Raw genomic sequence first — 26577 nt, 5'->3', positions numbered from 1 at the left:
TTGTGGCTTTTTGCCTGCCAGACAGTATAGGCTGACAGGAAATGGGGAGACAGATGGGGGGGGGGGGGGGGGGGGGGAAGACATGCAGTAAAGGCCGTGGGGATCGGGAGTCGAACCCGCGGGCACACTGCCAGACCGGATTATACCAGCCAGGGTGCCTGGACCGCTGAGCCACGGCCCAGGCCGAGCCGCTGCACTTGACCACAGGGCGTGGTTGAATGCATGATTCTGATTTGGTCAATCACTGAACTCAGCCGTGTGTTATTCTCGATATAACAGAGTCCGCTCCGCTCTATAACAGACCGATGGTTAATCAAACCTCGGAGCACCTGCTTGATTTACTGCCGTTTCCAACATGACAGCCATGTACACACACACACCACACACACACACACACACACACACACACACACACACACACACACACACACACAGTCACACACCACTACGGGCAGTGGCGTGCACAGATAGACACTAGTGGGTGCTTTAGAGCACCCCCTGCCCTTTTGGCAATGTGCTCTAAAAAAAAAGGGGAAAAAAAGAAAAGGTTATTTGTAGTTTGTGGACCATGGTGACATTGATCAATTCTTGATACAAACGCTTCTACTGTATTATTTAGGCCCCCGCAATCTAAAGCTATGTTTCTATGTCAGTGGTTCTTCGATAAAAAAAGAGCAGACCTACAAGCTCGTAGCGCGCCACTCGGTGGTGCGCTATGAGCTTGTATATCTGCTATTTTTCAATAGCTAAAGCACCAAAATGGGTTCCCGCCCCAAAATGCGCTTGTACAAGGTGCCCTTTTTTCACTGGAGCACCTGCCCCTCTAAATGTCTGTGCACGCCACTGACTACGGTCTTCTGGACCCACTCGGATATTTTTACACATAATGACACACCACTACGGGTCTTCTGGGACCCACTAGGGTATTTTTACACATAATGACACACACTACGGGTCTTCTGGGACTCACTAGGGTATTTTTACACATAATGACACACCACTACGGATCTTCTGGGACTCACTCGGATATTTTTACACATAATGACACACCACTACGGGTCTTCTGGGACCCACTCGGATATTTTTACACATAATGACACACCACTACGGGTCTTCTGGGACCACTAGGGTAATATTTTTACACATAATGACACACCACTACGGGTCTTCTGGGACCCACTAGGGTATTATTTTTTACACACAATGACAGAACCGAGTTATAATTAATTATTCACCATTTTATTTGTTTTTATTGGGCTTCGTGGGTTTAGAGGACTGTTATCCTTTCAGTTGCTGTTCGCTCTACGCATGGCTGCCAGTTCCCACCTGATGTTGTGTGGGAGTCCAGACTGCTCCAGACCGTACTGAATAACTGCTAGCTTACATAATGTCTTGAGGCTAGGACTGAAGTCTAAGACATGCAGGTCACCAGGGTTGTCGGCTCCTCCCAAGAGGATGATGCGATCTCCCACCATGCAACAGCACTTATTATTCATCCTATGTGGGCGTTTCCCCTTGGGCTCAACCTTCTTCCAGGAGAAGGTCTCTGGACTGAATTTCCACAGATCATTTAAGTACTTGTGACCGTTGGAGCCACCAAATATGTACAGCTCTCCATTGTAGGTAAAGGCTGAATGATCACTGCGTCCTCCTGGTAGAAGCTGTGTAGAAGGTGTGTCCAGCCAGAGGTTGGTCTCCGTATCGAACACTCGGATGGTGTTGTAGTGCTGATCCCACCAGTAGCCTCCAAATACAAACATCTTTGTCCCGATGATGGTATCAGAGTGACTGTATGTAGCAGGAGGTGGAGTTCCTCTGGTGTTAATTAAAGTCCAGACCATTGTGGTGGTGTCCAACTTGTAGATGTCATTAGTGAGTCTAGTCTGGGTCCGTCCCCCGTGAATATACATGACCTTCCCAAAACACAGGCTGACGTGGTCGTGCCTCTCCTTTGGAACGGTTCCAGAAACCTGTGTTTGAACCATGTGTGGGCGTCAACATCAAATGCATAAAGCACATTGCAGTAAGGATAACCTCCCCAGAGGTAGACAGTGTCTTCAATCAGCACAGCTGTGTGGCCCCAGCGCCAAGAGGGAACCTCAAGGTGAGGTTCTCCTGTTCCAGGGGTCACTGGGGTCAACCTCCTCCAGCATAAAGACGCTATATTGAAGACATTAACTTAAATGTGATCTCTTCCCCTCTGGTTTCCGTCTCCTCCAAAGCAGTAGATCTCGTGTCCGACCACCACAGCAGCCTGATCCTCCCTATGTTCTCCTTCCAGATGTATCGTCCAGTGAAACATTTCACAGCAGCAGCTCCACCGTCAACTAGTTGACAACTAGTTTACAGATGAACTTGTTAGGATGAAGGCAGCTCAGTTTCCTCGTTGCAAGTCTCTAACTGATGTTTAGAGTATCGGACAAGGCTTTATAAAGAACAATTACACCGTTGTGATGTCATGGCATGATTGCATCATAATGTAGGATGGCTAATATGGTCATGCAATCTGATTGTCCATTTTGGCCAAACAGTCACTATTGCAATCCAGCCCAGAATGCACTCTGTTCCTACCCGGAAGGAGGAGTGAAATCGCCTCATGCGTTTTTGAGCAACTTGATGCAAGTGGATGGAAGGAGAACTCGGATGCCAACTCTATTCATATATACTCTAAGGGGCAGACGCACGTTGTCTCAGTAAGACAGCCCCTCCCCCCTCTCCACAAGGTGGGGCGAGTGCAGCAAAGCATCATGGTCATTGTAGTCTTGACTACATGTTGTCCCAGTAAGACAGCCCGTCCCCCCTCTCCTCAAGGTGGGGCGAGTGCAGCAAAGCATCATGGTCATTGTAGTCTGGACTACATGTTGTCCAGTAAGACAGTCCCTCCCCCCTCTCCACAAGGTGGGGCGAGTGCAGCAAAGCATCATGGTCATTGTAGTCTGGAGGACTCTGGACTACATGTTGTCTCAGTAAGACAGCCCCTCCCCCTCTCCACAAGGTGGGGCTGAGTGCAGCAAAGCATCATGGTCATTGTAGTCTGGACTACATGTTGTCTCAGTAAGACAGCCCCTCCCCCCTCTCCACAATGTGGGGCGAGTGCAGCAAAGCATCATGGTCATTGTAGTCTGGACTACATGTTGCAAACTTCAAATTGTGCTACTGTTATGCACTACAAATATTAACATTGAGTGACTGCAGTTTCTTCCAGCGGTGAAATGTCTCTTTAACTCAAGAGTTAAAACAGCGTTTTTTACAAAAAGTCTTCTTCTGATCGTGAGTGGATTGTGGTGGAGGAGAATATTTTATAATATAGGTCTTCAACGGTTAAAAGAAAACCTGCTGGAAATCGCTGGCCAGGGCAGCTAGAGACGATGTCTTACTCTGAGTTGAGTCTCAGAGAATTAAAAAAAATAAAAAAATGCTGTGACTTTGCGCCCACTGTGCAAAAAGCATGGAATACGGATGTGTATATTACAGGAAAACTCCCGTTAAACTTTCCAACAAACTCCGGTAAACTCCCCAATTGTACCATCACACCTGTATATTACCGTATATTAACTGTATATGTACCATCACACCTGTATATTACCGTATATTAACTGTATTATGTATTGTACCATCACACCTGTATAATTATGGGCAAAATACAGTGCCCATAATTGGCCCATTAACTCCTCTTTTCACGCAGTGTCCGTTCCGTAGTTATGGGAAGTCTTGTGATCACGTGATTTATGGCTCTACTCTTCTTCCTCATTCCTGGGATCATTCAATGAAAAAAAATGGTACCCGCTGAAAAGACCACGTGACTCGCAGATGAGCCGATGGTGACGCGAGCCTTGGATTAGAAATGCCTTCGTCCAAGGCGGTCAAATGGGTTAAGCGATATTACAGTCGAAGTTGTGTTTTACCGCGATTATTGATTATTGGCACGACAGTGTTATTGGCACACACACACACAGTCACACACCACTACGGGTCTTCTGGGATCCACTAGGGTATTCTTTTTTACACACAATGACAAAACCGAGTTATAATTAATTATTCACCATTCTATTTGTTTTTATTGGGCTTTGTGGGTTTAGAGGACTGCTATCCTTTCAGTTGCTGTTCGCTATATGCATGGCTGCCAGTTCCCACCTTATGTTGTGTGGGAGTCCAGACTGCTCCAGACCGTACTGAATAACTGCTAGCTTACATAATGTCTTGAGGCTCGGACTGAGGTCTAAGACAGAGGTGTTGGCTCCTCCCAAGAGGATGATGCGATCTCCCACCATGCAACAGCACATATTATTCATCCTATGTGGGCGTTTCCCCTTGGGCTCAACCTTCTTCCAGGAGAAGGTCTCTGGACTGAATTTCCACACATCATTTAGGTTTCCTCTCGTATCCTTACCACCACATATGTACAGCTCTCCATTGTAGGTAAAGGCTGAATGATCCCTGCGTCCTTCTGGTAGAAGCTGTGTAGAAGGTGTGTCCAGCCAGTGGTTGGTCTCTGTGTCAAACACTCTGATCGTGTTGTAGTACTGATCCCACCTCCAGCCTCCAAATACAAACATCTTTGTCCCGATAACGGTAGCAGAGTGACCTGATGAAGCAGGAGGTGGAGTTCCTCTGGTGTTAATTAAAGTCCAGACCATTGTGGTGGTGTCCAACTTGTAGATGTCATTAGTGAGTCTAGTCTGGGTCCATCCCCAGTGAATATACATGACCTTCCCCAAAACACAGGCTGAGTGGTTCCACCTCCCCTTTTGAACGGTTCCAGAAACCTGTGGTTTGAACCATCTGTGGGCGTCAACATCAAATGCATAAAGCACATTGCAGTGAGGATGTCCTCCCCAGAGGTAGACAGTATCTTCAATCAGCACAGCTGTGTGGCCCCAGCGCCCGGAGGGAACCTCAAGGTGAGGTTCTCCTGTTCCAGGGGTCACTGGGATCAACTTCCTCCAGCATGAAGACACAGTGTTGAAGACCTTAACTTCAATGTGATCTCTTCTCCTCTGGTTTCCGTCTCCTCCAAAGCAGTAGATCTCGTGTCCGACCACCACAGCAGCAGCCTGGTCCTCCCTATGTTCTCCTTCAAGAGGTATCGTCCAGTGAAACATTTCACACTGCAGCTCCACAGTCAATGAGTCTTGACAACTAGTTTACAGAGGAACTTGTTAGGATGAAGGCAGCTCGGTTTCCTCGTTGCAAGTCTCTAACTGATGTTTAGAGTATCGGATAGGTCTTTATAAAGAACAATTACACCTTTGTGATGTCATTGCATGATTGCATCATATTGTAGGATGGCTAATATGGTCATGCAATCTGATTGTCCATTTTGGCCAAACAGCAAATAGCAATCATTCCATAACTTTTGGTTTAATATTTGACTATATAATATTTTCATTTTTTTTTACTTTTAATGTTGTAATTACGTTGTATGGTGAAGTTAAGTCTATGGACTTTAAATGTTGTAATTACATTGTATGGTGAAGCCAAGTCTATGGACTTTTAATGTTGTAATTACGTCGTATGGTGATGCTAAGTCTATGGACCTTTAATGTTGTAATTATGTCGTATGGTGACGCTAAGTCTATGGACCTTTAATGTTGTAATTATGTCGTATAGTGACGCTAAGTCTATGGACGTTTAATGTTTTAATTATGTCGTATGGTTAAGCCAAGTCTATGGACTTTTAATGTTGTAATTACGTCGTATGCTGACGCCTTTTAATTAACTCGTTCGGTGCCAATTGCGCCTTTTGATGTCTATTTTCGTATGTACCTCCCTGTCACTGACATCTTATCACACATTTTTGAGGGGCTCCTAGCCCCTCCGCTAGCCCCTCCTATATACAGGTTTAATGTTGTTGAGGGGCCCCTAGCCCCTCCCCTAGCCCCTCCTATATACAGGGTTAATGTTTGTCTTTAGTCCAATGTTTGTTTTGTAAACGCCATTGACAATGTAGGGAGAATGTACGTCACATTGTCTCTTTATTGTCAATGGCGTTTAATGTTTGTGTTGCGAGGTTAAAAAAAGTATAATTTAAAGTAGCCGACTACGCCACCTGGAGGCCGTGGAGCCCAGGACTCGAGGACTCACTTACAATCACTGCAAGACATTACCATTAAGACACACAGGTCATTTGACCAGGGTTGAGCAGAGTGAATGAAGCAAGGTCAAGGCAGTGAAAGAGGGGAAGCCAAACCAACTGAGCAGAGGAGCAAAGTACGAGCTAAGTACCCCCTCTGTGACATTTGAAGTTTATTTATTTTGACTACTGTGCAGTCGAATCATTGCTTAATTTGCTTAGTCCATTTTAGTTATAGTTTCACCATTTTATTGTCAGCCACCACCTTTTGGGAAAAAAGATTGATTCAAACTGAACAAGCAATATGTCAATTTGAAGCTATGATTCCCTGCTTTCACGTGACATGGAAAAACGAAAATTAAAAAAAAAACAATCCAAATCCAAGTCAATCCCCCAGTCAAATTTAGTCACATATTCAGATTCATAAAACGCCTTTTTTCCCCCTCAGCTCTATGGTGGTTTGAAAACGAGACACATTCAACTGTTCAGAACTGTGGAACGGATTATCATGATGGAATATATTCAAATCCATTCTGCACACACACACACACACACACACACACACACACACACACAACACACACACTCTTCACCTGCAAAACGTAAACACTGGCCCCTGATAACTACACTGCAGTATGAGAGAGAGACATAGAGAGGCATGGGGGGGGGGAAGAGAGAGAGAGAGAGAGAGAGAGAGAGAGAGAGAGAGACAGAGACAGAGACAGAGACAGAGACAGAGACAGAGACAGAGACAGAGACAGAGAGAGAGAGAGAGAGAGAGAGAGAGAGAGAGAGAGAGAGAGAGAGAGAGAGAGAGAGATGAGAGAGAGAGAGAGAGAGAGAGAGAGAGAGAGACAGAGAGAGAGAGAGAGAGAGGGAGAGGGGGGTAGTGTTATCAGCCACTGCAATGCAACAGTGTGAAAGATGAGTTATGACTGTGTGTCTCAGGAGGTAGAGCGGGCCGCCCAGTGATCCGTGGGTCGGCGGTTCGAATCCCGGCTCCTCCTCCTCCTGTCCACATGTCCAAGTGTCCTTTTATAGGCAAGACGCCACTGGACGCCACTGCAGACGCCTCCGATGCGTCGGTCGGTGTGAGCTCGCCACCGTCGGTGTGTGAATGTCGGAAGTGAAGTGATGACACCCGTAAAATCTGATTCCCGCACCACCCCTTTTTCACCTCAATGTATATGTTTTTTTCCCCCTATTTACCTCCTTCATGATGGTTTCCTGTCTTTGGCTTTATAGAAGTGTATGTTTGCACGTCTCTAAATGTTACGATGAATTGAAAACGGTGGACCCTGTTGTAAACAAGTGTAATGCTGTATGGTGTCGTCCACTCACAGTTAACAGTCTTTTGTATCGAGTTGTGCCTGAAATGTACTGTACTTCTTCAATCAATCAATATTTTGGACCAAACAACAGAAAAACAACAAAAATAGTTGCCGTTTTGTTCTACTTTCTAATTCTTTGTTTGGCCCAAAACATTGTGTTTATTGTCATGATTTGTCACGATTCGAGTTGGCTTTGTCCGTGGCGTAAACGTCTTTAAATAAATACTGAAAAGTCTAGGAGGAAATTAATGGGGATTTATTTTCCGGGTCTCGAGGGGGCGGGACTGCGACGCTTATATAATGACGTCTGACAGAGTTACACCAACTAATACTGACGTCTGACAGAGTTACACCATCTAATACTGACGTCTGACAGAGTTACACCATCTAATACTGACGTCTGACAGAGTTACACCATCTAAAACTGACGTCTGACAGAGTTACACCAACTGATACTGACGTCTGACAGAGTTACACCATCTAATACTGACGTCTGACAGAGTTACACCAACTGATACTGACGTCTGACAGAGTTACACCATATAATACTGACGTCTGACAGAGTTACACCAACTAATACTGACGTCTGACAGAGTTACACCATCTAATACTGACGTCTGACAGAGTTACACCATCTAATACTGACGTCTGACAGAGTTACACCAACTAATACTGACGTCTGACAGAGTTACACCATCTAATACTGACGTCTGACAGAGTTACACCATCTAATACTGACGTCTGACAGAGTTACACCATCTAATACTGACGTCTGACAGAGTTACACCAACAAATACTGACGTCTGACAGAGTTACACCATTTAATACTGACGTCTGACAGAGTTACACCATCTAATACTGACGTCTGACAGAGTTTACACCATCTAATACTGACGTCTGACAGAGTTACACCATCTAATACTGACGTCTGACAGAGTTACACCAACTAATACTGACGTCTGACAGAGTTACACCATCTAATACTGACGTCTGACAGAGTTACACCATGTAATACTGACGTCTGACAGAGTTACACCATCTAATACTGACGTCTGACAGAGTTACACCATCTAATACTGACGTCTGACAGAGTTACACCAACTAATACTGACGTCTGACAGAGTTACACCATCTAATTACTGACGTCTGACAGAGTTACACCAACTAATACTGACGTCTGACAGAGTTACACCAACTAATACTGACGTCTGACAGAGTTACACCATCTAATACTGACAGTCTGACAGAGTTACACCAACTAATACTGACGTCTGACAGAGTTACACCATCTAATACTGACGTCTGACAGAGTTACACCAACTAATACTGACGTCTGAGAGAGTTACACCAACTGATACTGACGTCTGAGAGAGTTACACCAACTGATACTGACGTCTGACAGAGTTACACCAACTGGGAACAGTGAAGGTCACAGTGAAAGGCAGTGAAAGAGGAAGCAAACCAATCTGAGCAGAGGCAAGCAAAGTACGAGCTAAGTACCCCCTCTGTGACATTTGAAGTTTATTTATTTTGACTACTGTGCAGTCGAATCATTGCTTAATTTGCTTAGTCCATTTTAGTTATAGTTTCACCATTTTATTGTCAGCCACCACCTTTTGGGAAAAAAGATTGATTCAAACTGAACAAGCAATATGTCAATTTGAAGCTATGATTCCCTGCTTTCACGTGACATGGAAAAAACGAAAATTAAAAAAAAAACAATCCAAATCCAAGTCAATCCCCCAGTCAAATTTAGTCACATATTCAGATTCATAAAACGCCTTTTTTCCCCCTCAGCTCTATGGTGGTTTGAAAACGAGACACATTCAACTGTTCAGAACTGTGGAACGGATTATCATGATGGAATATATTCAAATCCATTCTGCACACACACACACACACACACACACACACACACACACACACACACACACACACACACACTCTTCACCTGCAAAACGTAAACACTGGCCCCTGATAACTACACTGCAGTATGAGAGAGAGACATCGAGAGGCATGGGGGGGGGGAGAGAGAGAGAGAGAGAGATGAGAGAGCTGAGAGAGAGAGAGAGAGAGAGAGAGAGAGAGACAGAGACAGAGACAGAGACAGAGAGAGAGAGAGAGAGAGAGAGAGAGAGAGAGAAGAGAGAGAGAGAGAGAGAGAGAGAGACGAGAGAGAGACAGAGAGAGAGAAGAGACGATGAGAGGGAGAGGGGGGTAGTGTTATCAGCCACTGCGCAATGCAACAGTGTGAAAGATGAGTTATGACTGTGTGTCTCAGGAGGTAGAGCGGGGCCGCCCAGTGATCCGTGGGTCGGCGGTTCGAATCCCGGCTCCTCCTCCTCCTGTCCACATGTCCAAGTGTCCTTTTATAGGCAAGACGCCACTGGACGCCACTGCAGACGCCTCCGATGCGTCGGTCGGTGTGAGCTCGCCACCGTCGGTGTGTGAATGTCGGAAGTGAAGTGATGACACCCGTAAAATCTGATTCCCGCACCACCCCTTTTTCACCTCAATGTATATGTTTTTTTCCCCCTATTTACCTCCTTCATGATGGTTTCCTGTCTTTGGCTTTATAGAAGTGTATGTTTGCACGTCTCTAAATGTTACGATGAATTGAAAACGGTGGACCCTGTTGTAAACAAGTGTAATGCTGTATGGTGTCGTCCACTCACAGTTAACAGTCTTTTGTATCGAGTTGTGCCTGAAATGTACTGTACTTCTTCAATCAATCAATATTTTGGACCAAACAACAGAAAAACAACAAAAATAGTTGCCGTTTTGTTCTACTTTCTAATTCTTTGTTTGGCCCAAAACATTGTGTTTATTGTCATGATTTGTCACGATTCGAGTTGGCTTTGTCCGTGGCGTAAACGTCTTTAAATAAATACTGAAAAGTCTAGGAGGAAAATTAATGGGGATTTATTTTCCGGGTCTCTCGAGGGGGCGGGACTGCGACGCTATATAATGACGTCTGACAGAGTTACACCAACTAATACTGACGTCTGACAGAGTTACACCATCTAATACTGACGTCTGACAGAGTTACACCATCTAATACTGACGTCTGACAGAGTTACACCATCTAAAACTGACGTCTGACAGAGTTACACCAACTGATACTGACGTCTGACAGAGTTACACCATCTAATACTGACGTCTGACAGAGTTACACCAACTGATACTGACGTCTGACAGAGTTACACCATATAATACTGACGTCTGACAGAGTTACACCAACTAATACTGACGTCTGACAGAGTTACACCATCTAATACTGACGTCTGACAGAGTTACACCATCTAATACTGACGTCTGACAGAGTTACACCAACTAATACTGACGTCTGACAGAGTTACACCATCTAATACTGACGTCTGACAGAGTTACACCATCTAATACTGACGTCTGACAGAGTTACACCATCTAATACTGACGTCTGACAGAGTTACACCAACAAATACTGACGTCTGACAGAGTTACACCATTTAATACTGACGTCTGACAGAGTTACACCATCTAATACTGACGTCTGACAGAGTTACACCATCTAATACTGACGTCTGACAGAGTTACACCATCTAATACTGACGTCTGACAGAGTTACACCAACTAATACTGACGTCTGACAGAGTTACACCATCTAATACTGACGTCTGACAGAGTTACACCATGTAATACTGACGTCTGACAGAGTTACACCATCTAATACTGACGTCTGACAGAGTTACACCATCTAATACTGACGTCTGACAGAGTTACACCAACTAATACTGACGTCTGACAGAGTTACACCATCTAATACTGACGTCTGACAGAGTTACACCAACTAATACTGACGTCTGACAGAGTTACACCAACTAATACTGACGTCTGACAGAGTTACACCATCTAATACTGACGTCTGACAGAGTTACACCAACTAATACTGACGTCTGACAGAGTTACACCATCTAATACTGACGTCTGACAGAGTTACACCAACTAATACTGACGTCTGAGAGAGTTACACCAACTGATACTGACGTCTGAGAGAGTTACACCAACTGATACTGACGTCTGACAGAGTTACACCAACTGATACTGACGTCTGACAGAGTTACACCAACTGATACTGACGTCTGACAGAAGCTCTCTGTGCCGCGCTATGAGCTTGTAGATCACTATGAGCTTGTAGATCACACACGCATGCACGTAGAAGTAAAGAAAATAAAACCGGCAGCAAGGCAAAATGTTCGCAAATAAGAAATGTTGTAAAAAATTATATCTCTTACTAGTGGAAATACAATATTGTTCAATCTGGAAAAATGTCTTTGATTATATTGATGCACATGAAAGATTCACTCACTCAGTGCTGCTCGGCCAATAACTGTTATATTGATCAACGTTTGCCTGTTATCTCTCCTGATGGTACCAACATGGCAACATCAATACAACCTGTTATCTCTCCTGATGGTACCAACATGGCAACATCAATACAGCCTGTTATCTCTCCTGATGGTACCAACATCAATACAGCCTGTTATCTCTCCTAATGGTACCAACATCAATACAACCTGTTATCTCTCCTAATGGTACCGACATCAATACAACCTGTTATCTCTCATAATGGTACCAACATCAATACAACCTGTTATCTCTCCTAATGGCACCAACATCAATACAACCTGTTATCTCTCATAATGGCACCAACATCAATACAGCCATCTCTCCTAATGGTACCAACATCAATACAACCTGTTATCTCGTCTAATGGTACCAACATCAATACAACCTGTTATCTCTCCTAATGGCACCAACATCAATACAGCCATCTCTCCTAATGGTACCAACATCAACACAGCCTGTTATCTCTCCTAATGGTACCAACATCAATACAACCTGTTATCTCTCATAATGGTACCAACATCAATACAACCTGTTATCTCTCATAATGGTAACAACATAAATACAGCCTGTTATCTCTCCTAATGGTACCAACATCAATACAGCCCGTTATCTCTCCTAATGATACCAACATCAATACAGCCTGTTATCTCTCCTAATGGTACCAACATCAATACAACCCGTTATCTCTCCTAATGGTACCAACATCAATACAGCCATCTCTCCTAATGGTACCAATATCAATACAGCCTGTTATCTCTCCTAATGGTACCAACATCAATACAACCCGTTATCTCTCCTAATGGTACAGACATCAATACAACCTGTTATCTCTCCTAATGGTACCAACATCAATACAGCCATCTCTCCTAATGGTACCAACATCAATACAGCCTATTATCTCTCCTAATGGTACCAACATCAATACAGCCTGTTATCTCTCCTAATGGTACCAACATCAATACAGCCTGTTATCTCTCCTAATGGTACCAACATCAATACAGCCTGTTATCTCTCCTAATGATACCAACATCAATACAGCCTGTTATCTCTCCTAATGGTACCAACATCAATACAACCTGTTATCTTTCCTAATGGTACCAACATCAATACAGCCTGTTATCTCTCCTAATGGTACCAACATCAATACAGCCATCTCTCCTAATGGTACCAACATCAATACAGCCTGTTATCTCTCCTAATGGTACCAACATCAATACAACCTGTTATCTCTCCTAATGGTACCAACATCAATACAGCCTGTTATCTCTCCTAATGGTACCAACATCAATACAGCCTGTTATCTCTCCTAATGGTACCAACATCAATACAGCCATCTCTCCTAATGGTACCAACATCAATACAGCCTGTTATCTCTCCTAATGGTACCAACATCACTACAACCTGTTATCTCTCCTAATGGTTCCAACATCAATACAGCCTGTTATCTCTCCTAATGGTACCAACATCAATACAACCTGGTATCTCTCCTAATGGTAGCAACATCAATACAGCCATCTCTCCTAATGGTACCAACATCAATACAACCTGTTATCTCTCCTAATGGTACCAACATCAATACAACCTGTTATCTCTCCTAATGGTACCAACATCAATGCAGCCTGTTATCTCTCCTAATGGTACCAACATCAATACAGCCTGTTATCTCTCCTAATGGTACCAACATCATGTTATCTCTCCTAATGGTACCAACATCAATACAGCCTGTTGTCTCTCCTAATGGTACCAACATCAATACAGCCTGTTGTCTCTCCTAATGGTACCAACATCAATACAGCCTGTTATCTCTCCTAATGGTACCAACATCAATACAGCCTGTTATCTCTCCTAATGGTACCAACATCAATACAGCCTGTTATCTCTCCTAATGGTACCAACATCAATACAACCTGTTATCTCTCCTAATGGTACCAACATCAATACAACCTGTTATCTCTCCTAATGGTACCAACATCAATACAACCTGTTATCTCTCCTAATGGTACCAACATCAATACAACCTGTTATCTCTCCTAATGGTACCAATATCAATACAACCTGTTATCTCTCCTAATGGCACCAACATCAATACAACCTGTTATCTCTCCTAATGGTACCAACATCAATACAACCTGTTATCTCTCCTAATGGTACCAACATCAATGGCCCTGTTCGATCCCCGTGGGCCCTGTTCGATCCCCGTGGGCCCTGTTCGATCCCCGTGGGCCCTGTTCGATCCCCGTGGGCCCTGTTCGATCCCCGTGGGCCCTGTTCGATCCCCGTGGGCCCGGTTGGATCCCCGTGGGCCCTGTGGCCCCCGAATGGGTGAATGAAATGCATCTATGTAAAGATCCTTTGATAAAAAAGGGGTCATGGGGTTAAGCTGCAAAACTATCAGCTTCAAACTGCACTTTGTCTCCTTATATGGACACCGCGACACAGACAGACAGACAGACACACACACAGACAGACAGACAGGCACACAGACAGACAGGCAGACACACAAAGGCAGACAGACAGACAGACAGACAGACAGACAGGCAGACACACAGACAAGGCAGACAGACACAAAGACAGGCAGACACAGACAGGCAGACAGACAGACAGCTAGCTGTCTTCATCTCTCAGATGTGAGGGTGATATGAGGGTAATCAGTACAATATCACACACTCACACACACACACACACACACCACAATAATCACACTGACCTGACAACATCGTCCATACTTCCCCCTCCAGCACCGCCTATAGTGTGTGCGTGTGAGTGCGTGCGTGTGCGTGTGCGTGCACGCGTGTGTGTGTGTGTGTGTGTTTGTGTGTGCGTCGTCCTAGCGTGTTTAGCTCTGCAGTGATGCTCAGAACGATTGTTTTGAGCGAACAGAGAGAGAGAGAGAGAGAGACACCGACCCCTATGGGAGATAGAGAGAGAGAGAACACAGCAGTGTGTGTGTGTGTGTGTGTGTGTGTGCGCTACGCTATACTGAGCCAGCAGTCCCCTGCTCTAACCTCTCTCTCTCTCTCCCCTCCTCCATTCTACGACACTCAATCGTCTCCTCCCTCTCACACTGTCTGTCTGTCTGTCTGCCTGCCTGTCTGTCTGTCTGTCTGTCTGCCTGCCTGCCTGTCTGTCTGCATGCCTGTCTGTCTGTCTGCCTGCCTGTATGTCTGTCTGCCTGCCTGCCTGCCTGCCTGCCTGCCTGCCTGTCTGTCTGTCTGCCTGCCTGTCTGTCTGTCTGCCTGCCTGCCTGTCTGTATGTCTGTCTCTCAGGATGACCTAGAGACAGGTCACACAAATATTACCTTTACAATCATTTCCTGTGATTGTGCGCGCACACAGACACACACACACACACATCTCAATAAATGCGTGTGTGTGTACGTGCACATCGTCCTTCCTGTGTGTCCAACAGTGTCTCTCTCTCTCTCTCTCTCTCTATGTAACCAGTGCTCTCTCTCTCTCTCTCTCTGCCATTCAACCATTCTGTATCCATTCCCTCAACACGCACGCACGCACACGTGCACGCAGGCGCACACAAACACACACAGATCGATTCACAATATATGGTTACATGCCTAGAAGCCATCTCTGAAATCTGTGAATTATATATAAATGTGATATGTTTAATATTAATATATATAACAATGCAGTCTGATTTAAGACATTATTTGATATATGTTTAATATTCTACAACACAACGCAGTCTGATTTAAGACATTATTTTGGATGCTCTGTTTTTCTTTGAAGTTCTCTTTCAACAACTTTCAGTCCTATTTTTGGGCACGCAAGTTCAAACCAGCGAAAATAGCTGTGCGCGTGTGCATGCGGTGTGATTTAAGAGTGTACCATTCAGGTCAAGGACAGTCTCTCTCACTCACACACACACACACACACACACACACACACACACACACACACACACACACACACACACACACACACACACACACACAGTGTTAATGTACTTGCATGTACAGTACACGCACTCCCCTCCCACGTCAAATTGGCCCCCTCCATCGAGACCTTTAAATCTGGCCTAAAGACCCACCTCTATGCCTTGGCTTTTAACTCCGCTTGAGTTCCTTCGGTCCTTGTATGTGTTTTGTCTCACTGTGACGCTGTTGTTTTTCTGTAATGTGTCTCAGTTGTTTGTCTGTTTTTCTCGCTGTTGTTATTCTGTGTGGTAGCTTTAGTAGCATTTGTTTTTATTTTTCTCCTGTACAGCACTTTGTAAACTCTGAGTGCTATATAAATAAAGTGGATTGGAGTGGATATATATTCACAGCTCCACTGGAGCACTAGAGAGCCAGTGGGCTTTTCTGTTCATTGGGTCTCACTACGTTCATGGCTCTGTTGAAGAACCTGATATTCAAGTCCATGAGCAGGCTGGATCGCTCACTGAATGGACTCATTGGACAAACATACTGTATTTTTTATTTTCATTTATTTGTATTCTCGTATATGTATATATATATATATATATATATATATATATATATATATATCTTACCTTGTGGGCCTCGTACGAGCCTGTAATAAAGTTTATATATGTTCACAATCGGTTCACAAAACAGACACTTAAGACAAAATGCTCCATAAACACCTTTTATATCAAATTATATTGATTCCACCTTTTATAAATTATCAAGCGTACGTACATGTTTTCATTGTTTTCTGTACAAACACACGATGACACACCGGTTGATTTGATTGGACGATTCGTTTCATTTGTGCCGATATAAACAAAACAAAAACACAACTGTGGCACGCTAGCTAGCTAGCTACATCGCTAACGTTACGCGTTATTTACAAAAGTGGTTCCCAAACATTTTCACGTCAAGGACTCCCAAATTGACACCAATCATCCCGCGGACCCCCATTTAAAAATATATGCCAGGGACCCCCATAAGAGAAGATGTTTACGGCTCTAGCGGTGATTCTCAACCTGTTTAATTTCAAGGACCCCCAGTTTGACATGCATTAGTCTACGGACCCCCCATTTAATGGAAACTCCATCTATGGGACCCCCAATTTATATTGTAAAATCAATGTTAATTTAATTCTGAGAGTACAAATGGAACCCTTAGCTTCCATTTGTACACTCTTAAGAGTTACAGACCCATACACTGACACCACGCTAGACAGGAACGCCCACATCCGGTTTTAGCCCGGGGTAAGAATTTTCTAAGGCTGCCAATAATGCAACTTGGTCCAATCCTTAATCACATACGGAGAAACATCTATGCCGATAATATCTAACTTGCGGAGGTAACGTGCCTTGTCCACGGGCAACAGATCTTTCAACGTATAGGCACTGCAAATACGTTTGATAATCGCTACTTGACATTAAAAAGGTTGAGCAAAACTGAACATAACTGAACGGGATAACGTCTGCCTGGGTGGTTAATCACAGTACAACGATACACTATAACTGCATTAAAAAAAGACAATTTAATCAAAGTACAACAACATGTAAACAGCAACATTAATGTATCGCTTCACTTTGAATCGTATCGTTTTGCAATACAAACACAATCGTATCGATTCGTTTCGCAATGCAAATAATTTATTGTATCGATTAGCGTTGTAATGATATGGTAGCGGCATCAAATAAATCTATTTTAATTTCAAGAATCAAAGAATATAGAAATGTAAACAGCAAACATTGACTTTGCATCGTGTGGTGTGGTATGGACCTGCTATGGAGATGCTCAGTCTGTATGTCTGTGGTACAAGCCAGATGACCTCTGACACACACACACACACACATACACACGCACACGCACACACACACACAGGACAGACCACACGTGTGCGCGCACACACACGCACAGGACAGACCACACACACACACGCACACACACACACAGGACAGACCACACACAACACGGCCCAACACCAGCGACACACACACAGAGATGGCTCCGTCAGGCAGTGCTGTGTGAAGGTCCCACGCTGTGTGACCCTGCAACGACACAAACACACACACATTAACACCGTGCACGCACACACACACACACACACACAGGCTCTCGTACACTATTAACATTGGGAAGGACAATTTACGTCGAGGTATGACTCAGGGAGAGAGAGAGAGAGGGAGAGGGAGAGGGAGAGGGAGAGGGAGAGGGAGAGGGAGAGGGAGAGGGAGAGGGAGAGGGAGAGGGAGAGAGAGAGAGAGAGGGAGAGAGGGAGAGAGGGAGATAGGGAGAGAGAGAGAGAGAGAGATATTGAATAGTGTATATTTCATTGTGATTGGCTCACGGTCAGACCTAGCCATAGCCCTATAGAGCGTTGCAGTCCCGCCCCCTTTCATGACGACGCCATGAAGGCCCAGGAAATTAATCACGACAACAAACACAATATTTTGGACCAAACAAAGAATTACAAAGAATAAAAACCACAAAGAAAGTGTTGTAACCTGCAGCTTTCTTCTTCTTTCTTATTATCTGTTCGGCCCAAAAAAAATTAGTGTTTCGTTGTCATGAGTTGGCTTTGTCCAGCGGCGTAAACGTCTTTAAATAAATACTTTTTGAAAAGTCTATGATGGAAAATTAACGGGGATTTCTTTTCCGGGTCTCTCTCTAGAGTTCTTTTGTTAGTAGGGATGTAAACAACCCGCGCTACGACGCACATGTATGCCGTTGGTATAGGACTGTAAACCCTCATCACACCCGGATTGACTACTGAAACAGTATACTCAATGGCACCACCTCCAAAGTCCTCAACAAACTACAACACGTGCAAAACTCCGCTGCCCGCCTGCTCACCAGTACACGCTCCAGAGACCACATCACACCCGTCCTCCACGGCCTACACTGGCTTCCCGTCAAAAAAATAATTCACTACAAAATCCTGCTCACCACCTACAAAGCTCTCAATAACCTGGCTCCCCCCTACCTCCACCTACAAAGCTCTCAATAACCTGGCTCCCCCCTACCTCTCCGATCTTCTTGAACCATATGTCCCCCCCCCCTCCCCCGCTCCCTCAGCTGAGGCCTCGTTTATCCTTTTATCTTTTTAACCCTGTGCTATTGTTGTATCTGTTATGTTTTGCTTTGTTTTTGTTTCTTATTAAAGTCTGTTCATAGTGTTCCTATGTGAAGCGTTTTGGGTATTTAGAAAAGCGCTATATAAATTTGAGCTATTATTATTATCTCTCAAGAACAGTTTTCGAGCTGCGCTGCTGAATCTGTCGGCAGGGGGCATTCAGGCCGCGTGTGCGTTGTTGTTAGTGGGAATGGAAACATATAGGCAAACTAGAAGAAGTGCCCCTCTGGTCCCACGTTTTGAACATTTTGTTTGAAATGGACCAAATCTGTGTTGATCACATGACTATAGAGATAGTGTATTTGCGTGATGTATGGGTAAAATGTGACCAGACTTTCACCAGAGGAGAAAAAACTGAATGTATTTATTTATTTATCCAAAATGAGGAGTTAATAGCACAGGCAGACTCTTCACATACTGGAGCATGTCTGAAATAAATATCAGAGCTGAAATCAACATGTTAATATGAAATAAATGCTTAAACATGTAGCTAGGTGTAATGTTAGAGTCCACAGAAGACATGTAAATATGAAATAAATGCTTAAACATGTAGCTATAGGTGTAATGTTAGAGACCACAGAAGACATGTAAATATGAATTCTTAAACATGTAAATTATATGTGTAATGTTAGAGACCACAGAAGACATGTAAATATGAAATAAATGCTTAAACATGTAGCTATAGGTGTAATGTTAGAGACCACAGAAGACATGTAAATATGAAATAAATGCTTAAACATGTAGCTATAGGTGTAATGTTAGAGTCCACAGAAGTGAACCTTTCAAGCCTGTTTTCAACTCGCTAAGTATCTTCAAAACTGGTCAAACTGAACAACCAATAGATCTATATTTGAAGCTTTCACATGATATGAAGAAACGAAAATCCAAAGAAATCCAATGGCAGTCCCTCAAGTCAAATGTGGTCACAAATGTGTAATGAAAAGTGTTTAGAAAAAGCCGGCCTCATGGTGGCGCTATAACAGGCCATTGTGGAAGAATTGAAAACACAGTTTGGCATCGACCGGGCCAACGGTGCCGGAGATTAGCTGGTAGCGGACGGACGTACGGACGGACGGACGGACGGACGTACGTACGGACGTACGGACGGACGGACAGACGGGCGGACGGAGTGCAAGTGCAGACGATGGAGAGAGCAGTGTTTTTGGTGGTAGGACCGCCATAGCTTAGTATTAGCATAGAGAGCAGTGTTTTTGGTGGTAGGACCATAGCTTAGTATTAGCATAGAGAGCAGTGTTTTTGGTGGTAGGACCATAGCTTAGTATTAGCATAGAGAGCAGTGTTTTTGGTGGAAGGACCGCCATAGCTTAGTATTAGCATAGAGAGCAGTGTTTTTGGTGGAAGGACCGCCATAGCTTAGCATTAGCATAGAGAGCAGTGTTTTGGGTGGAAGGACCGCCATAGCTTAGTATTAGCATAGAGAGCAGTGTTTTTGGTGGAAGGACCGCCATAGCTTAGCATTAGCATAGAGAGCAGTGTTTTTGGTGGAAGGACCGCCATAGCTTAGTATTAGCATAGAGAGCAGTGTTTTTGGTGGAAGGACCGCCATAGCTTAGTATTAGCATAGAGAGCAGTGTTTTTGGTGGAAGGACCGCCATAGCTTAGTATTAGCATAGAGAGCAGTGTTTTTGGTGGAAGGACCGCCATAGCTTAGCATTAGCATAGAGAGCAGTGTTTTTGGTGGAAGGACCGCCATAGCTTAGTATTAGCATAGAGAGCAGTGTTTTTGGTGGTAGGACCGCCATAGCTTAGCATTAGCATAGAGAGCAGTGTTTTTGGTGGTAGGACCGCCATAGCTTAGCATTAGCATAGAGAGCAGTGTTTTTGGTGGTAGGACCGCCATAGCTTAGTATTAGCATAGAGAGCAGTGTTTTTGGTGGTAGGACCGCCATAGCTTAGTATTAGCATAGAGAGCAGTGTTTTTGGTGGTAGGACCGCCATAGCTTAGTATTAGCATAGAGAGCAGAGTTTTTGGTGGTAGGAGCATAGCTTAGTATTAGCATAGAGAGCAGTGTTTTTGGTGGAAGGACCGCCATAGCTTAGCATTAGCATAGAGAGCAGTGTTTTTGGTGGTAGGACCGCCATAGCTTAGCATTAGCATAGAGAGCAGTGTTTTTGGTGGTAGGACCGCCATAGCTTAGTATTAGCATAGAGAGCAGTGTTTTTGGTGGTAGGGCCACCATAGCTTAGCATTAGCATAGAGAGCAGTGTTTTTGGTGGAAGGACCGCCATAGCTTAGTAGGTAGAGCTATGGCCTTTGGACCGCAAGGTCAAAGGGTTCACAAGGTCAAAGTCATGGGTTCGATCCCGGGCACCGCCAACCTAGTGCTATGAACAGCATGACTACAGACACATGACTACAGACACAACCTAGTGCTATGAACAGCATGACTACAGACACATGACTACAGACACAACCTAGTGCTATGAACAGCATGACTACAGACACATGACTACAGACACAACCTAGTGCTATGAACAGCATGACTACAGACACATGACTACAGCCACAACCTAGTGCTATGAACAGCATGACTACAGACACATGACTACAGACACAACGTAGTGCTATGAACAGCATGACTACAGACACATGACTACAGACACAACGTAGTGCTATGAACAGTATGACTACAGACACAACCTAGTGCTATGATCAGCATGACTACAGACACAACCTAGTGCTATGAACAGCATGGCTACAGACACAACATAGTGCTATGAACAGCATGGCTACAGACACAACATAGTGCTATGGACAGCATGACTACAGACACAACCTAGTGCTATGAACAGCATGACTACAGACACATGACTACAGACACAACGTAGTGCTATGAACAGCATTACTACAGACACATCATAGTGCTATGAACATCATTACTACATACACATGACTACAGACACAACGCAGTGCTATGAACAGCATTACTACAGACACATGCTAATACCCTTCATTGTCAATGGAAGCTACATGAAGATACAAAGATAAATGTTAAGACCTAGAACACTAAACACGGGTGATTTCCACCCGGATGATTACATTTTTGCTGATGTCAGAGGTGGGCGGGTCTTTCAGTACCTTCATGATGCTCAGTGACATCATAATGATGTCAGAGGTGGGCAGGTCTTTCAGTTCCTTCATGATTCTCAGTGACATCATAGAAGGTATAGGTTTGTTTCCCTGCCCACATCACTGTGTGTGTGCGTGCGTGCGTGCGTGTGTGTGTGTCTGTATGATGTGCGTGCGTGTGTGTGCAGGTGTGTGTGTGTGTGCAGGTGTGTGTGTGTCCGTACGACATGCGTGTGTGTTACTAACCTCTGGCCTGCACCAGATCAGGGTCTTCCTCTGATTGGTTGGGAGGTCGGTAGGGCGGGGGCTGTCTCACAGGGGGCGGAGCTACTGCTGCTTTCTAAAGTGTGTGTGTGTGGGGGGGGGGGGGAGGAGAAAAGGTTTGAGAAGCAGTGATTGGACAACCAAACGACCGGATATTATGCTGTCTAACTAGTGTGTGTGTGTGTGTGTGTGTGTGTGTGTGTGTGTTTTGATTGATTGATTGAAATATTTATTAACAGTTTGCAGAATTACAGTACATTTCAAGCACAAACTCAATACAAAGACTGTTAACTGTGAGTGGACGAACCAATTAAGCATTACACTTGTTTACAACAGGGTCCACATTGTTCAATTCATCAAAACATTTAGAGACATACAAATAGACACTTCTATGTAGTTAAAGAACAGAACAGGAATTCATCATATAGGAAGCAAAAAGGGAAAAGATACATATACAGTGAGGGGAAAGGGGGGGGGGGGGGGGGGGGCGGTGGAGGGGATTCAGATTTTACAGAGGCCAGTTTCGAATTGCAGCCATCCGTAGGTGCCCTTTGAGGGCGGTTTTGAAGGAGTCAAGGGATTCACATGTCTTAATGACTGGGCGTGTGAGTGTGCGTGCATGTGTGTGTGTGTGTGTGAGTGTGTGAGTGTGTGCGCATGTGTGTGTGTGTGTGTGTGTGTGTGTGCGAGAGTGTGCGGGTGTGTATGTGCGTGCGTGTGCAGTGCTGAAGGTCAACTCCAACACTGCAGGCTGAAAACATAATGGAGCTGTGCTGCCCTCTGCTGGCCAGTCACAGTAGCACACCACTGACTGACTGCTGACTGACTGACTGAGATCAGATTCATACAAGGTTTCCGCCGGATTCACACTGGTCTGATGAACCCATTCTGACCTGAGATCAGATTCTAAAAATGTCAGTCGCTCTTCGATTTTTCAAAAATAGCAGACCTACAAGCTCGTATCGCGCCTCTCGGTGGCGCGATATGAGCTTGTAGATCTGCTATTTTTCAATAGCTAAAGCATAACATGATGCCGACACCAAAATGGGTGCCCGGTCAGAATGGGTTATTAGAGAAAGTAAAAGATGAGTGTTAATTTTCTTTCATTTGCTGCTTTCTTTCGTTTAAGGGATTTTAGCTGTTTTTGACAGGGGGGCGGGGGCATTCGAGCATGGGGCTAAATATGTATTATTTTACATAATTTGATAGCGATTTATTTTTTTATTATTTACTATAGTCCTAATAAACCCCAAGAAATTACATCTGGCCACAAAAGATCACAGGATCTACTGAATATGAAGGTAGCCTACTGGGGGGAAGCCACACTGTGTGTATAGGCTCAATATGTCAGTCACATTCAGTAGATCCTGTGATCTTTTGTGGCCAGATGGGGTCTAGTAGGACTAGAGTAAATAATAAAAAAATAAATCGCTATAAAAATTTGTAAAGAAATACATATTTAGCCCCATGCTCGAATGCCCCCGCCCCCCTGTAAAAAACAGCTAAAATCCCTAAAACAAAATAAAGCAGCAAATGAAAAAACAATTACTCATATTTTACTTTCTCTAATAACAACCTAAAACATGAACCTTGGTTGAAAAAAACTAAAGTTGTCATTCTGACCTGAGATCAGATTCTAAAAATGTCTTCTACATCCTGACAGTTTTCATTCTGACCTGAGATCAGAGATTCTAAAAAAATGTCTTCTATGTCAGTCGCTCTTCGATTTTTCAAAAATAGCAGACCTACAAGCTCGTAGCTATGAGCTTGTAGATCTGTTTTCCGCGTGTGTCCCATGATGTGATGAAGATTATGTACCAATGCCAGGGTTTAAATAATTTATTTACGATGGTGACGTAAGGATGTGTTGTTTCAGTGTTCGGGTGGATAAAAAAAAAAAAGGGACATACGCATCAAACCAACCGAGTAACCACATGATACCACTAATAAACTCGGAAATTACATATACACATATATCTGACATATGAGCATATGACGTGATAAATATATGTACCAATGCCAGGGTATGATTGGTTATCGATGGTGACGATGACATGTTTCAGTGTCTGGTGGACTAAAGGTAATGCTCTGTATACATGTATGTAACCCTGTATACATGTATGTAATCTGTATACATGTATGTAACCCTGTATACATGTATGTAATCTGTATACATGTATGTAACCCTGTATACATGTATGTAATCTGACACCACTGCCATAACAGGCATAAGTAATCATCACCATACTTCAAAAAAAATACTACTTTTTCTCCTCCAAAAGCAAGGTATGTAGCAAATAGCTAAACCTATAATAATTCAATATTGCAAACGTTATTTCACAGAGAGGCTGAGATTTGAACGTTTGTTAGCGGTCTACAGTACTTGCGCACTCTGCTTGAGCACTAGTAGGCCATTTATGGCCTACTAGTGTGCAACAAGCAAGTATGCACTCGACAGAGTGCAGTTCTAGTTTTATGAAGGGGTTTTTATAAAGGGGACAGAGTGCAGTTCTAGTTTTATGAAGGGGTTTTATAAAGGGGACAGAGTGCAGTTCTAGTTTTATGAAGGGGTTTTATAAAGGGGACAGAGTGCAGTTCTAGTTTTATGAAGGGTTTTATAAAGGGGACAGAGTGCAGTTCTAGTTTTATGAAGGGTTTTATAAAGGGGACAGAGTGCAGTTCTAGTTTTATGAAGGGTTTTATAAAGGGGACAGAGTGCAGTTCTAGTTTTATGAAGGGTTTTATAAAGGGGACAGAGTGCAGTTCTAGTTTTATGAAGGGGTTTTTATAAAGGGGACAGAGTGCAGTTCTAGTTTTATGAAGGGGTTTTTATAAAGGGGACAGAGTGCAGTTCTAGTTTTATGAAGGGGTTTTATAAAGGGGACAGAGTGCAGTTCTAGTTTTATGAAGGGGTTTTATAAAGGGGACAGAGTGCAGTTCTAGTTTTATGAAGGGGTTTTTATAAAGGGGACAGAGTGCAGTTCTAGTTTTATGAAGGGTTTTATAAAGGGGACAGAGTGCAGTTCTAGTTTTATGAAGGGGTTTTTATAAAGGGGACAGAGTGCAGTTCTAGTTTTATGAAGGGTTTTATAAAGGGGACAGAGTGCAGTTCTAGTTTTATGAAGGGGTTTTATAAAGGGGACAGAGTGCAGTTCTAGTTTTATGAAGGGGTTTTATAAAGGGGACAGAGTGCAGTTCTAGTTTTATGAAGGGGTTTTTATAAAGGGGACAGAGTGCAGTTCTAGTTTTATGAAGGTTTTTTTTAAAGGGGACAGAGTGCAGTTCTAGTTTTATGAAGGGTTTTATAAAGGGGACAGAGTGCAGTTCTAGTTTTATGAAGGGGTTTTATAAAGGGGACAGAGTGCAGTTCTAGTTTTATGAAGGGGTTTTATAAAGGGGACAGAGTGCAGTTCTAGTTTTATGAAGGGGTTTTATAAAGGGGACAGAGTGCAGTTCTAGTTTTATGAAGGGGTTTTTATAAAGGGGACAGAGTGCAGTTCTAGTTTTATGAAGGGGTTTTTATAAAGGGGACAGAGTGCAGTTCTAGTTTTATGAAGGGGTTTTATAAAGGGGACAGAGTGCAGTTCTAGTTTTATGAAGGGGTTTTTATAAAGGGGACAGAGTACAGTTCTAGTTTTATGAAGGTTTTTTTATAAAGGGGACAGAGTGCAGTTCTAGTTTTATGAAGGGGTTTTATAAAGGGGACAGAGTGCAGTTCTAGTCTTATGAAGGGGTTTTATAAAGGGGACAGAGTGCAGTTCTAGTTTTATGAAGGGTTTTTATAAAGGGGACAGAGTGCAGTTCTAGTTTTATGAAGGGGTTTTTATAAAGGGGACAGAGTGCAGTTCTAGTTTTATGAAGGGGTTTTATAAAGGGGACAGAGTGCAGTTCTAGTCTTATGAAGGGGTTTTATAAAGGGGACAGAGTGCAGTTCTAGTTTTATGAAGGGGTTTTATAAAGGGGACAGAGTGCAGTTCTAGTCTTATGAAGGGGTTTTATAAAGGGGACAGAGTGCAGTTCTAGTTTTATGAAGGGGTTTTATAAAGGGGACAGAGTGCAGTTCTAGTTTTATGAAGGGGTTTTTATAAAGGGGACAGAGTGCAGTTCTAGTTTTATGAAGGGTTTTTATAAAGGGGACAGAGTGCAGTTCTAGTTTTATGAAGGGTTTTTATAAAGGGGACAGAGTGCAGTTCTAGTTTTATGAAGGGGTTTTATAAAGGGGACAGAGTGCAGTTCTAGTTTTATGAAGGGGTTTTATAAAGGGGACAGAGTGCAGTTCTAGTTTTATGAAGGGTTTTATAAAGGGGACAGAGTGCAGTTCTAGTTTTATGAAGGGTTTTTATAAAGGGGACAGAGTGCAGTTCTAGTTTTATGAAGGGTTT

General features: G+C 43.6%; 1 protein-coding gene across 1 annotated transcript in view; it reads right to left on the bottom strand.

Annotated features, from left to right (window-relative positions):
* Positions 1-26577, bottom strand: part of patj (PATJ crumbs cell polarity complex component) — a gene marked incomplete at its 3' end in the record, with an annotated part of 120580 nt that overhangs the window by 33775 nt on the left and 60228 nt on the right. Inside the window, exons 31-33 of the mRNA XM_083766793.1 lie at positions 22178-22271; positions 17724-17755; positions 16301-16320 (exon numbers count right to left, since the gene is read on the bottom strand). Coding sequence (XP_083622919.1) covers positions 16301-16320; positions 17724-17755; positions 22178-22271 — 146 coding nt within the window. The remainder of the gene's footprint in view (positions 1-16300; positions 16321-17723; positions 17756-22177; positions 22272-26577) is intronic.

The sequence above is a fragment of the Protomyctophum parallelum genome (assembly GCF_964188405.1).
Source record: "Protomyctophum parallelum genome assembly, chromosome: 6".
Classification (NCBI taxonomy): domain Eukaryota; kingdom Metazoa; phylum Chordata; class Actinopteri; order Myctophiformes; family Myctophidae; genus Protomyctophum; species Protomyctophum parallelum.
The sequence above is the reverse complement of the archived record's forward strand: the minus strand, read 5'-3'. Positions and strand labels throughout refer to the sequence as shown.